Source organism: Mustelus asterias, chromosome 20 (genome assembly GCF_964213995.1).
Source record: "Mustelus asterias chromosome 20, sMusAst1.hap1.1, whole genome shotgun sequence".
Classification (NCBI taxonomy): Eukaryota; Metazoa; Chordata; class Chondrichthyes; order Carcharhiniformes; family Triakidae; genus Mustelus; species Mustelus asterias.
Genome location: NC_135820.1, coordinates 58,140,462 through 58,155,523, shown reverse-complemented (window position 1 = coordinate 58,155,523; position 15,062 = coordinate 58,140,462). Strand labels below are relative to the sequence as shown.

The window sequence follows — 15,062 nt, the reverse complement described above, 5'->3', positions numbered from 1 at the left end:
CCTGAAGAAATCTGTTAGTAATGCAGCTGTGTCACAGCTGTACCTACATGCCTCACCTCCAGAATTGCCATAAAATTGCCCTCAAATGCAGACTAGATCCCTGATTAATTAGAACTCTAGACTGTTTTCTAATCAGTTCCGTGTTGCCATGAGTTTTCTGTTTTGCACTAGTTAACAAAATCATAAACTCTTTGTAAATGGGTTTATTAATTTATTACACAAAATGTGCAAAGGACATTGCCCCACTCTTTCCATATATTGTGTGAAACACTATTACTGTTTTTTTTCTCCGCTATATTGTTGTTCCAAATGATTTGCTGCCACAAAAACGCTTTTTATATCTATCTGACCCTTGTTCTGCAGAAAGTTGATGTGGATGTTAAAAGCTGATCCTGCCTCCCTCCCTTTCTCACGATGGAGATTGCAATGAAGCAATCATGATGAATAATAGGCCTCAAGAAATTACCAAACTATGGCACTTGTTCAAAGCATTGCTTTGCTATGACCAGAACTGTCTGCTAAGGTTGGAGTTTGGGCTCCATTGTTGTAGATTGCCTTTCAGATGTAACTTCTTCTGAATGAGAAATTGCTTCCCCAAAAGTAACTCAGCACAAAGAGAATGCCCTCTTTGATTTGTGAACTGGCTTTAGTGATACCGGCACAAATTTAAGATGGTGATATTAGTGTTAATTCTTTGACATGATATTCATCTATCTGCTATCTTAATGAATCAAGTCACTTGTACAAACTAATTAGGTTAGTCTTGTCACTAAAGTTGCTCACAGAGGAATGTTGCGCTTCCATCCACACTCTGCAGTTTTCACAAATGAAGTTCATACATCTACTTCAACCGATTGGACATACAATGGGACCTCTTTACTCGGAACCAGTGAATTATGCTAAGGGACCATTCAGTGGAACAGCTTCGCAATAAGGATACTTAATCAGGAGGGATACGTTGAAGCTTGGGTATTCTGTAAGAGAAGATTTTAAGATGGCCATGTAATCTGCCTCATCGACATTTACAACTAAAGAAATGGTCTGAAAGTCGAGCTTTAAGCTGCTTCCAAATAGACTTTACTAGACTCTGTAGGCTAGTCAGGTTCCTACAAGTTTGTAGAAGCAGATGGCTTGTTTCAGAACTATACAATTCTATCACTGACAAGGCAGTGATTAAAAAGTTCAGAGTGACCTGGATTGCTGGTTTTTGTAACATTGGAATTTTTGAAAACTTGGAATGTAAATCCATGAATTTCCACCATGTTGGCTGCACAAAACAATAACCATTTCCTAATTTATTTGCTCTTCACCTGCATTTAAATGAAAGTTTAAAAATGAAATAATTTTTCAGTGATTGCGTTGTTTCATCAACCACGTCAAATATCCATGTATCTGTCTGTAAACCCAACAAAATCACAATACAAACTATTGGCTGTGACTGAGTATAGCCCAAGCATCTCAGATTGCCCAATTCTATTTGTGTTTGTTTTTTGCTATGAGACTGATTTAAACTTCTTGGCCCTGATTTTACCGGCACGGTTGCCTGAGGCTCTTAAGATCGCGCCCGAGGCCAATGGCGAATGCCGTTCTGCGAGCCTCGCCTGCCCCAATTTCGAGGCGGCTAGGATGGTAAAATCAGGGCTTTTGTGTCACATTTTAAAACTTCTCCTATAACAAATGAATAAAAAACATTGGCAAAGTCCATTTTCTTTTTCTAGGCAACCTATACTTTAAACCACATAAAGGAATACCTTCTTATCTTAGCTCAAATGAAAAAAACACACGCCATGAATACATTGTGGGAAAACTGACTGTCTATATAAAAGACAATCAGTCCCAATTATTACTTAGTTCCCGAGGGTTCATTCCTGTTCTTTATTTTTCTCAACTTGGTAGCTTACAATCTTAGAAATGTCTTTCACAGCTTTTCTTTTCCTGGGGATTCTCCCTCTAGCCCAAGCTAGGCAATTCCTCCAGCCTCATTTTAAATCCCCCACAAATTTGATGTTTTCCATCCAACTGCTCGCCTCTGCCCTCATTCCTGCACAGTACACCATAGAACCCCTTTGGTCCCGGGCTGCTCCCCCTCTCCTGGATCCAGAACAGGTCACATGACCCCCTTCATTTCACCCTAAATTTGAAAAACTGTCCCAAAACATAATCTTGTAAATTTTATAAATGTTCCACTTTCCGCCTAAAGAATGAAAAGTCACTACCATAATGGTGAGCTTTATCAAATAGGCATTAACCAAAATATCACAACTTATAACTATTTCACAACAAACATAATAGAATCATAGAATCCCTACAGTGTAGAAGGAGGCCATTCGGCCCATCAAGTCTGCACTGACCACAATCCCACCCAGGCCCTATTCCCGTAACCCCACATATTTACCCTGCTAATCCCCCTGACACCAGGGTGAATTTAGCATGGCCAGTCAACCTAACCCGCACATCTTTGGACTAAGTAACACTCTTCCACATGCTGTCAAATTTTGTCATTAAACAGTCCATCTTGCTAACCTGCGTCAATCCAATACATGTACCAGTTAAGATTTCTTATACAACATTTCTTAAAATCTCTCTCGTGACTGAGAAATGATTTGTTACAAGCAGCTCCTTTCTCATAAGGATCAAAGTTCACATTATTTTAGTGTGTGGCACAATTAATTCAGTTTGGGAAATTTTGTCAAGAACAATATTATTGACTTCTGAAAATCCTTCTGGCTTTTAAATCCCATCAGGTGTGAATTGGAGACTCAGTAGAAATTTGCTGTTGCAATGCTTTTTACCCACTGGATTCACCATTTCTTTTCATTCCTTTGAAAAGCCTGATCTTGTGCTGTCATTCTGGGTGTTGACTTTTTAAACAATGTCTTTGGGCCATCCTGTTTTGATTTTACTTTTTGATCTCTATTCTTTTCCAGAGATATAGGTTCTTTAATGTCCAAATTTGAAAAAAATGTCTCCGTTAGCCAACGATCCGAATTGTCTGTCTTCTGTTTAAATGCAGAATATTTAGTTCTCCTTCATTGCTTTCAGAATTTTGTTGCGATTGTTTAAATTCCAATTTTTTAAAAATCCAGGTACTTTTTAAAAAAGAAAATTAGTTCTCTGTTTTCTACTCTTACTGTTTTGCGTCTTCCCATTCAAACTCAGCTTTGTCCCATTCCTTCCAAACAAAAGTCAAAACTGTTTAATTTTGAAATTTTACTTTCCACTCTAAAACTTTAATATTGCTCGTAGTTCCATTGCATCAGCATTAGCTACCGACAAGCCTTTTTGCTTCAAAGCAGTCTTTCTTTACTTAGTAAGAAGTCTCACAACACCAGGTTAAAGTCCAACAAGTTTATTTGGTAGCAAACACCATAAGCTTTCGGAGTGCTGCTCCTTCGTCAGATGGAGTGGAAATGTCCATCTTTCGAAGGAACAGCGCTCCGAAAGATTATGGTATTTGCTACCAAATAAACCTGTTGGACTTTAACCTGGTATTGTGAGATTTCTTACTGTGTTCACCCCAGTCCAACGCCGGCATCTCCACATCATTTCTTTACTTACCCATTAGCCTGGAAGTTTGCTGTTGTGTTCTGTTTTGACCTCCATGGTTTAGAATCTGAAGACATGTTTAATAGAGACAGATTCAGCTCATTTGCATTTGACTTTAACTCTTCATTGCCAGTTGGAGGTTTCAAGGGTTCTTTACTCTCAGTCTGAATATTTGATTTTAGCAGTACTTTCTAAGAAGATTACAGAGTGTCTGAATTCTTTAGTATATTGAGAGTTTTAATGGACTTGCCTGATGACGGTAGCACTCGCTGCCCCACGTGGTAATTCCTAGAATGAAATTGACATTGTCAGTAGACAAGTTAGACACCACTCCAACAATAACAGACTTATTGACTAAAGCACAGGTTAAATTTACACTTTAGAACAAGCAAACAGTTTCCATCAATGCCCACTAATAATACTTTCAATTAATGAATTCTTTGGAGAGAAACCTACACCTTGTGTTAGCATTCAGCTTTGAGCTGACCCTATAAGCCAAAAGATAACATTTTCCATCCACTTATCTGACAAACCGCTGTTACTTCACCTTCAAATGTAAAACTCATATTTTTTGCTCTGATTTGCACCCACTCTGTATACATTAGATTTTAGTTTGTTACAAGGTTCCCTCACTGGAGCAGCGTTAGACACCCACATAAAAGCTACCAGTTTCACTTTCAACTTCTAGCAATCGGCTTTACGTGCCCTGTTTTATGGCAAAAGTAACATCTTAGTCTCCTTGATATTTATCTGCTGCATTTATCTCTTTCACTACTCTGAGAAGTATCTGTCTTTTTCACTTTCAAGATAATTAGTGCTCTGTTCAGTGTCGACTTCTTTCTCCAGTTTTTGTGTCCTTATAACACTGGTTTGCTGCAACCTGGTGTTTGTGGGACCACTTGTAACTATCAACCAAAACTGCAGCTTCCGTTTTTTTGGAAACTTTATGATCTTCTAAAGGGTGCTTGATTCCAAAACAGAATCCAAATTCTGTTCTCCACTGCCCTCAACACCTGTCCACACTAATATTAACTGTCCATGTCATCTTAGGTTTTCCTTTGTGCATGCTTTCCAGGTATTGTCCCAGGTGCAGCACCTCTTTCCAAACAGTCCCCTTATGTTCGCATCACGAGTTGACAATATGTTAGCTTCCGTGACAACGCTGCATCAAACAAGTTCCTCTTAATACCAGCTTCCTCGAGCACCCACTCATTTGTCCACTTGGCCATCCATAACACGCATAAACCTCTTCTGTTTCAAAATGTTTTTATTCAAGGCTCATCACTTCTTAATGGTCCAGCTTTCACAGCCGTACATTGTCACCGACCACATGAGAGCTTTCAGAAGACAGATTTTTGTTGTAATTGAGATGCTGTAGCCACTCCATACTCATTTAAGTGAGTTCACAATGCCATGACCCTTGTTAAGTTTAGCTCAGATTCCTTTGGTAGTCTTTGCATCTTCCATGATGAATGACCCAAGTTAGAGGTATCTAGATAGAGGTTGACGGTTATCAGTCTGTTCAAGCTGAACTCCATTAATCAGAATCTTGTCGGTCTTTCTACCCACCACCTTTGTTTTGTCCCATTGATCAAGAGATTGTCTTTCCGGCTAACTTGATCAAGATGATCTTCCAAATCCCGTAGCTCCTCCAAAAGGAATATTATTTCTAAATTCTTCCATTAACAATGCCACTCTAAGACTTTCAAAACCCAGTTCCACCTTAGCTGTATCAGTTAGACATCGTCCTTTTTCCTTCACAAAAACTGATCTGTTTCTTCCTCGAGTTTCTAAACTTTTGTCTATAAGCTTCTGGAATCAGCTTGTGTGCATTAAGCACAACAGTCTTAACAGTGTCATAATCTGCAGACTGTTCATTCAAACCTCCAATGATTTTCCCACCAAAACATTTTGTGATAGAATTGTCCAAATTTATTGTGGCGACTGTAACTTCTTAGCAATTTTCCCGCATGAGACAAAATACAATCCTCTTGCTCACTGAATTTAGACAGCAGACAAATATCCATGCCAAATCAAAATGAGTTGAGTTTGGTGAACCACCATCAAAAACATCATTTGAAGACTTGCCCTAATGACAGCTTTCTGTATCATGAGGTGAAGATTTGTGCCACAGTGCTCACCTCTGTGTTGAGCATTACCTGGTGTAGCTCGGGAGCCCCACTCTGGGATTGCACTTTCTGCCTCCTTTCCTGCAGAGGAAGACAGTAGGCTGAGAGCAGCACGATTCACTGGACTTTGTTCTCTCTGGACCCTCTCCTCAGCCAACTGAGCTTTTTATTTCTACTGTCCTCTCCCAATGCCCTTCCAAAACAGTCAGTCCCAGGAGATCTTCGAATCATGGAATTCCCACAGTGCAGGAAGAGGCCATTGAGCCTGCACCGACAACAATCCCACCCAGACCCTATCCCTGTAATCCCATGTATTTACCCTGCTAGCCCCCCTGACACTGAGGGCCAATTTAACACGGCCAATCCACCTAACTTTCACATCTTTGGACTGTGGGAGGAAACCGAAGCACCCGGAGAAAATTCACGCAGACCCGGAGACATAACATGCAAATTTCATACAGTGACCGAAGGCCGTAATTGAACCTGGGTCCCTGGCGCTGTGAGGCAGCAGTGTGTCACGTGTTGCCCTCATGGCTGCCAGCAACCATCTCCCAGTTGTCAGTGTCAATAAGTGCCATCTGCATATCCCACTTGCAGGTGGTGTCCTTGTAGCAGGGGTGTGGACACCAGTTCACTCTACAGTAGGTCTTTTTGTATTCGGCCATCTTACATCTGATGAACACAGCTGAGCCAATAGTCTTTAGTTGGCTTAACAACAAGTGCGTGCTGATGGAATAAACATGCTCTGGGACCGCTGATTTAGTGACACAGTCCTGCCAAGGGATGCTGAGGATATGCCTGAAACAGCAGACGTGAAAACCATTCATCCTTTTCTCTTGCCTAGTATATGTTGTCCATAGGGGTATGCTGAGAATGCAGGCTTGTTAGACTAGAAATTTGTCTGCCATCAGACTGCTGTTGTTCTGCAGCCTCTTGTTCAGCTTAGACATAACAGCTGCAGCCTTTGTTATATATGTGTTGAATTCCGCATCGAGTGACAGATTGCTGGTGATTGTGGAACCTAGATATGTGAAGCTATCAACTGCCTCTGGTGTCACATGATAGTAGTTTTCCTGGTGCTCTTTATGAGAGAGTCTGTCCATTTGCTGCTGAATGTGTTTCTTGGAAGGGAATGCGAGTGCGACATCAGCTTAGAGCAACTCTCTGATCCCCTCGTGATTCGATGAGTTTATCCAGTAACTACATAAGCTTTTCAAATCAGGTTTGGCCCCAGTCTATGTTGATTCAGCCTATTTCACTGGTATGGAGGTAAAGATGTTACCAACTGACCACCTTGTCTCACAGTTGGGAAAGTTGCCAGCCAAATTTTCAATCTTGGCCATTATTCAGCGACATGTGCTGAAAGTTTGTATGTATGAATATTGAGATTACTGAATCTGGCTCAGCTGTAATGCTTAGTCATTGCCAATGTTCACACAAGAATAATGGCCACTTCAGAATGCTATAATTGCCTGTGGGTGAAAAAGTCAAGACCTTCAGGCGAGGATGATAAAATTGGCATGGAAAACAATATCAGGCAGAACATAGTGAAGCCTGGAATGTAAAACAATGGTTATCTACAACAGCAGACAAATCTGGTTGGTATTTGGGCCTAGTTTGGAAATCTAGCTTGACAACCAAATGCCCTGATATGTCACCTGGCTTAATCTATAATCAAATTATTCAGCTACCCGAGAGCCCAAACTCTCTTTTTGTATCCAATGATCCCTGTCTACACTTCCTTTGCTATCTTCAATATTGTAGGCACCCTTTATCTCGCTCTGCATGGCTACCTTTTCCTGTGTTTTCTAAATTGCAGATGTATTGAAAATAGAGGCCTAAATTCTAATATTGTGATGTACGCAACTGTTATTGAACATTAAATTACTTTGCTTTGTTGAGTTACCATGAAGCTGATAAGATATTTTTCTGCTGTTCTGCTTTTTGTTCCTTTTTCCAGATCTTTATATCATTTCCTTCAGGGAAAAAATGTAATTAATGAAAGTGTTTGATTTAAGAGATGGAAAGTATGCAATGCTGCTTTCCATTTTAATTTCAAAGTGTTGAAAGCTTTCCCTAATCTTTTGCTGCATGTTGTAACAATTGAGAAACTGCATTATGTATTTTTGCTTAGAATAATTTGGCAAAATAATTGCACTGAATTGTACACTATTATTTTGTAAAATATCCGTAAGAATATACATGTTTTATGCTTATCGCTTGATAGGGTTGCTTTCAATAAGCATATGGAAAATAATTGAGATTAAATACCAAGTTGGCACTGATTTGTAATCAGCATTAAATGTATCTAATCTAATGTGATCTACTTATTTTTTATTTTAAGCTAGTGTGAGAAATGTGCGTAGTCTTGATTATTTTCACTATTATTTTATTTAGGCACATGGCCACACATTCACCACAAAAAACACATAAGTGCACCTACTGTGAAAAAATGTTCCACCGGAAAGACCATCTGAAGAACCACCTTCAGACGCATGACCCAAATAAAGAGGCTTTCAAGTGTGAAGAATGTGGCAAAAACTACAACACCAAGTTGGGATATAAGCGCCACCTAGCACTGCATGCTGCCACCAGTGGCGACCTGACCTGCAAAGTGTGCCTTCAGACATTTGAGAGCACAGAGGTTCTGCTCGAGCACTTGAAAACGCATTCGGGCAAGTCATCGAGTGGAGTTAAGGAGAAGAAGCACCAGTGCGACCACTGTGACCGACGGTTCTATACTCGGAAAGATGTTCGGAGACATATGGTAGTCCATACAGGCAGGAAAGATTTCCTTTGTCAGTATTGTGCTCAGAGATTTGGCAGAAAGGACCACCTGACAAGACACATGAAGAAGAGTCATTCGCAGGAATTGTTGAAAATTAAGACTGAACCATCCGATATGATGGGTCTCCTTCACTCCAGTCCACCCGTAACAGTGAAGGAAGAACTTAGTCCAATGATGTGCATGGCTTCTAAAGAGACAGTAGGTAAACCGTTTACTAGTTTGCCAATGAGCATGTACAGTCCACACATTCAAGCCATGACAAATTCAGGATCATCACATAGTCTGGTCGCTAGTTCTCTAGCTATGGGAATGGGTTGCCAATTGGAGGCCCCATCCTCAATTCATTCAGCACCCCCTCAACCCCCTTCTAAATATCAGCTTGGATCTACCTCATATGCCACTGGCTTGCCTGAAAAGCCAACGGAAAGTTACTTAATGGACTTGCACAGCAGTTTGCCACTTTCATCCCATGAATCTCAGTCTTCACCAGCTAAAGTAGGCTTAGATTCACAAAGTGGCCCTCTGGATGACATTTCTGGTGAACATTTGCTTTCCAAAAGCCCTGCTATAATTACTGAATCCCTCTGTACAGCAAACATGGACTTCTCACATTTACTGAGCTTCTTACCACTGAACCACCCTACGTACAATCCACCCGTTTCAGCAGGGGGGCTGGTAATGGGCTATGCGCAAAGTGAGCCTCAGTCTTTACTTGCCTCTCTTCAGCCTCAGCTGCAGGACTCCCAAGGATCTGGAAACGGTCTGAACCTTGGGCCTCTTCACCCATTGTCTCCGGTCTTTACCACCAGTCTGAACACAACAACATTGCCACGTTTCCACCAGGCTTTCCAGTAAACTGCTGTTGGATCTTCTATTCAATAAATCTGTGCTTGGAGTGGAATTTTAATGAAGCGCACAAAGCTTTCTCAAAGGACTCAAAGGAAGCTCAAGCTTTGAAGAAGCTTTTATAAGGCAGTTTCCGTTATTCAGTTTAATCCATAATATGGAGGGTTTTTTTAAAAAAAAACAATCTATTAGCAACTGACAAGGCATGTACAAACAATAAGTCTTTTGCTTTCTACACTCTAACATGGATACAAATCCACAGGAGGGCTGAACGTATCAGAACTCTTGAGACGTGGATGAGTTTTAATGTGAAAATTACTCCCCAGATAGCTACATGTTTCATTTATTTCTAATATACATGGAGATCTGTTACGATTGAGAAGTTGCTTCCTGAGCTAAAAGTCTGCAATAGAATTACAGGGAAAAAAATTAGTGAAGGATGGGAAAAAAGTAATATAGTTATTATAGCATTATGCAATGTGTATTAATCTCTGCTTTGTCTGTCCATATTGTGTTTTGAAACCATATTTTGTCACACACACAGGTCTCTGCATGAAACAAAAGTTGCACAGTGAAACTTAAATTATGCTCACCAATGTGAGATGTGCCCAGTCAATTGTCCTTTTGCAAATAAAGTATTGACTTGCTAAATTGTTAAAATACCCTTGGCTCCCCACAAATTCAGACATTTTGTATGTGCCAGGAAGCGCTGACCCTGTGTAATTGTTCAAAGAGCAGCACCCAGAAATTACTGTTGGTAATATTGGTGAGCAAATACTTGGCATATTCATTCATACGACTTTCTCACTTCGTTATTTTAATGGTGGCATTAACGTATTTTAAGTAAATGGTCATTACAGGTTAAAATAGCAGGCAAAAAAAAAAATTCAATCGACACTTTAAGTAGCTAATGTTGGCAGCAGTAATTTCGAGCCTTGCAAATTTTTCTGTTGCAGCTGCGTTTGTCATACTGGGGTGTACGAAAGTTTTCATCTTACCAGGAGCGATCCCTATTTATTTCCTTAATTGCTTCATTTTTCTCATGAGGATAGATATCACCTATTTATGATCAAATACTTTAATCCATGGTTCATACGTTAAGTTATTTTGCTGCGGCGTGATGAGAAGTTTTTGAACATTAACAGTAGCTTATTTACAGCAAAGCTTAAATGTTGCAACATGTTGTTAAAATCAGCGGTTTAAATTTCACTGCTGACTTATCTAGGGTACAGAATAAGCACCTCAATGACCTTGTTCAGTACTAGCTTCAGGAGCACCCCTGTTTGTGTTCCCTGTAAGTAACGGTAAATGCATTTCTCGCTGTCTTAGCAAACAGCGTCGAAAGAGGAATGAACTAAAGCAAGGTAGACTTGAACATTAGTTTCTAACAAAGGTACATAATTGCACAAAAATAGTCACAGCCAATTGATCAAAGTTAGCTTGATGCACATTTATTTTTACAGAGGTCTGGCTCTATTTTCCTAAACTATTGCAGAATTATTCTTTGCTTCCAGATTTGTGGCATACCCTAAAACTCAGCAATAAAGCGAAATGACACAATAGCCAGTATGTAAATGTGTGATGCCGTTTTCCTTCCAACACTAATTTTGCCTTTTTAAAAAAAAATCAGCTTTAGAAACCAACAATGGCTATCCTCAATTCTCCGTTTAATGGGGAGATATTGTGGCTTAATTATAACGCAAATGCTTCTGATATTTTAATCATCCTGCCTTTTACATCTGAGTAATAATCCTAAATTTTGTTTTGTGTATTCATTTAAACCCCAGACGTAACTTCAAGAAAAGGAAAGACATTATGATATACATCTGTGTATAATACTATAATGCATATTTTAGAAGATTTAGCTCCAAATTAAGTAGTTAAAACACATCAAACTAATTAAAATTCTTAACCATCGTCTGCAAGAAGTGCATTCTTGGCTTGCAGACGTAGTAACCTTTAAAGTCCATTGAGTATCACCTAGACTTTTATTGTAGTGAATATTTACTTTGAAAATATTGTTCCTTTCCTTGTATTTAGGAGCTGTGAGATCTAGAAAGGATACAGAACAGGGTGTTTGATTTAAGAATGCCCTGATTATATTAAGTCAGGGTCTCGTCAAGAAAGATTTTTATGTTATGCTTGTGTTTTTAATGTAAAGATTTTAGTTCTGTTACCGTTTTGCCTCTTCTGTCAGTGCCTTATTCTGGCCATCAGAGGCTTTGAGTTATTTGAATCCTTATTTCACAGTTCTCTGAGCAGGAACTCACAAAGACACAACACATCACCTCATTGCATGCTTCTTGCTCTAAGCCTAGGAGAAAACCAAACTTGCCTTACAGTGAATGTGGACACAACTTCACCCCTGGTACAGAATCAACATCAGAAAAAAAACTGCCGAAGTTGATTCACAAATAAGCTAGTTCTGGATGACAATATTCAATAAAGAAAACTCTTGCAAATCAACCATATCTATATTTTAATATATAAAATCTTATTTTTTATGAAATTAGGGAATGATTAAAATCACTGCCAAAATGCTCTATTGCAGAATTTTAATGTTATTCCTCTCCTAGCTAAGAGGGATTAAAAAAAGATAAATTGTGACAGCAATATTTGTAGTGTGGCATTACTAAACATTCTATTCTAAATATTTGAGTGGATTTCCTCAGTTCACTATTTTGGGAGGAAAAACTTAAAATGTAGACGATTGTGGTACCAATTGGAAAATTATGAATTACTTCCATGTTCCGTTCTATTCTGCAACAAAAGGAAATAGTTTATGTCATAGCTGTCTTGGAAGCAAACAAGTGAGGGCAACTCTCTACTACCTGTGGACAGACGTTTTCCTAGTTCACCTTAAATGTCTTTGGTTTAAGTCCAAAGTGACCATATCAATTTATTCACACAGGTGAGCAACTGCACAATGATCAAGTACGCATTTTTCAATGAACTTTAATTGCTGTATTCATTGTAAGGCTAATAGTTCCCCTTATGGCTGGCCAATTCACTATGTTCTAGCACTTTCAGAAACCTTTATAGGAGAGTTATCTCTTCAGCACCGTAAACTGGTAATGAGTCTTTTATAAAATTAAGTGCCATTAGAGTTTTGTTAGATGTATTAGTATTATGATAAAAGAGCATTACAGTGTTTTGTATTACTATCATTCAGCTGCTCTGTGTTGTACTTTAATACGTAGGATGTCTGATGTATAAACCAACTTAATGTAAAAACCACAACTACTCTCATCTTTTTCTTTCACGATTAATTCTGAGTGCTGGAATCTCCGATTTGTTCCAATTCATGCTGAAATTCTACATCAGCGTTCAAAGATTTACAAACTGTATTTGTGAGTTGTACACGCTACATCTCTCTTCACTGTGTTAACCAATGTTTACCGATGGTTTATACATCAGATGGCCAATAGACAGTGTGCTTCCATAGTTGCACAATTTCTCTGTATTTTGTAAAGTTCTTTACAATTAAAAGTGTCATGTTCTATATTTGTACTGATATTTTGGGACTGAATGAAAGCAGATCAACGTAAAGTAATTTGCCCACTTTATATATATTTTTTCAAAAATAAGTGTGCCTACCCCCCTAAAGAAAGTTCACAGACTTAGGGAATGGAGGTACAATCAACATGATGGTGTTTGCTGGATTGTTCCGCAGTGGATGACTGAAGACTGTAAACAGTTCTTTGCTCCTTCACAAATCACTAAATACTGCTCAGATGGTTTTTTTCCCCCTCAAACTTCCATGTGCCAATCTTCATCCAGGACTAAAGTGAATGTGTAAAACACTTAATGCATGAAGTCCACGTAAAGTGTCAATAGATTATTAGTAATAGATAGTAAAACATTATTGCAGTTGGAAAAACTGCAGGCAATTTCTGTCCTTTATACATTGTGTAGTAAATAGTATTTTTTTCCTGCATTTTGTGTTTGAATGCTGCATTCTGTTACAGCAGGATGCTTGTTGCATATGGTAATCATTATTTTTATATAGCATTTTATTTACATACTACTGGTATTTGTACAAAATGTATTTCAGGTAAAGAGCAACATAATCACATATTTTTACATGAGTGTTTTATCAGGTTTCATTTGCTGCAGTTGAATTTTGTTGGACATTTGTATTGGTAGATCCAAAGAAATATTTCGGCAAACATATTTTACTTTATTGTACATTATACTTTGACTGCTACCATGTTACTTTTGAGCAATTAAACTATGGAGCTTGAATTACTAAGTGTTCATTATCTTCATTCTGATTCCAATCACTTTTTATGAGAAGGCGAAACCTAATCTCAGGTGGAAAGTGCTGCGTGACATATTAACATGCAAACCTTTTTGCAATTTTGATGTCAAGGAAGGAAATCATCCGATGAGTTTTAATAGATTAAAGCGACTCTTTGTTTTGATTGCTGATGGAAGGTTTTCTTTGTGTAAAAGCCCTAGCTTCTCTGCTGGACCTGTCACACTTTGCCCGTCTGTCATTCAGCCCTTGACTGTAAAATCCCTTTAACTGCATCCAGAAAGATCCATCCTGTCTATTCACGGAACCAAGGCAAACATCTGTTTTTGATCAACTTTCCCCACAATCCATTAATTTAGCCTGCCTTGATTTATTTACTGGCACTTTTTACTTTTGTGAAAATTGGGCCTAATTGTTCTGTTTGGAATGATCTGAGATGTTTTTTTGCAGCATTGATCTATATTTATCCGGAATGCCCAATACAGATCATTGGATAAACCCAAGCTATTCAAATCCTCTGGCACCATTCCAGTAATGTCAGCAACTACATGTGAACCAACAAGAACATTTCCCCAATTTCAGTCGTTAGAAAAATTCTTGAATATTAATTTAATATTACAATGCATAAACAACATTCCGTAGATAAGCCAGAAAGCGTATTCTTTCGTAATCTGTCTTGTCTTCCCTTGCTTGACACAGAAATGCTGTACTCGCCAATTTAGAGGATGAGCCCAACACCATAAAGTAGCTTGACAGGCTTAATGGGTCTCTTTTTTGCTCATTTCCCAAGTTCTTAAGTCTAGTTGCTGTTTGGTGGTTTTCATTCACATTTTGCACGGACAGTCGGCTGTTTGCAAGGAGTCAGCAAGCCTGCTATTTGTCAGCCCTTGGATATATTCTGCATCTTCAGTTTTCACAGGAATTGCAAAAGGACAAACAGGATATGCACCTCATACTCTATCCTTGGGCATTGTCGGGAATTGCGGTTATCGGGAAGCTGGCATTCCACAATGTTCTTTGACTGTGGGTGATGTTACTTTGCTGACTTGAGGAATAATCTTGCGAACCTCTTGGTTTTGTCAGGTTTGATATTTGCATTTTCTTTTCAAATTGTAAGTTTTCAGTACATTTCAAAGAACTATAGAATTCAAATAGTGTGATGTTTTGATAACGTCATCGAGGAAGCTTCCTAATGAGAAATAATAATCTCAATCGGAACGTCAAAACATTGAAACTTCAAGAGCCTTTGGAAATCCAAATCTTTGGAGTTGTCTACCTCAGAGGATGCAGACGTTCCGTCATTGGAGTGAGTGGGACAGTGAAGTCAAGATGAGCCATGATGAAATTTAGTGCGGAGCAGGCTGAAGGAGCCAAATTGTCTACTCCTGTTCCTCTTTCTATTGTCAATGCAGTTCATTCATATAACCATACTGAACATGTTCTTTTTGACAGCTTTCAGCTTTGTAATTTTCATTTGATGTAAAAGAGAATAGTA

At 38.8% G+C, this 15,062-nt stretch overlaps 1 protein-coding gene across 5 annotated transcripts in view; it reads left to right on the top strand.

Moving 5' to 3' along the window:
* The window catches only part of plagl2 (pleiomorphic adenoma gene-like 2), a 127,538-nt gene extending 113,988 nt beyond the window's left edge, over nucleotides 1-13,550 (top strand). For all 5 annotated transcript variants that reach the window (XM_078236639.1, XM_078236636.1, XM_078236638.1 and 2 more), the window contains one exon: nucleotides 8,073-13,550. In XM_078236639.1, coding sequence (XP_078092765.1) covers nucleotides 8,077-9,318 — 1,242 coding nt within the window. In that variant the 5' untranslated portion in view covers nucleotides 8,073-8,076 and the 3' untranslated portion in view covers nucleotides 9,319-13,550. The remainder of the gene's footprint in view (nucleotides 1-8,072) is intronic.
* Nucleotides 13,551-15,062: the final 1,512 nt, after the last annotated feature.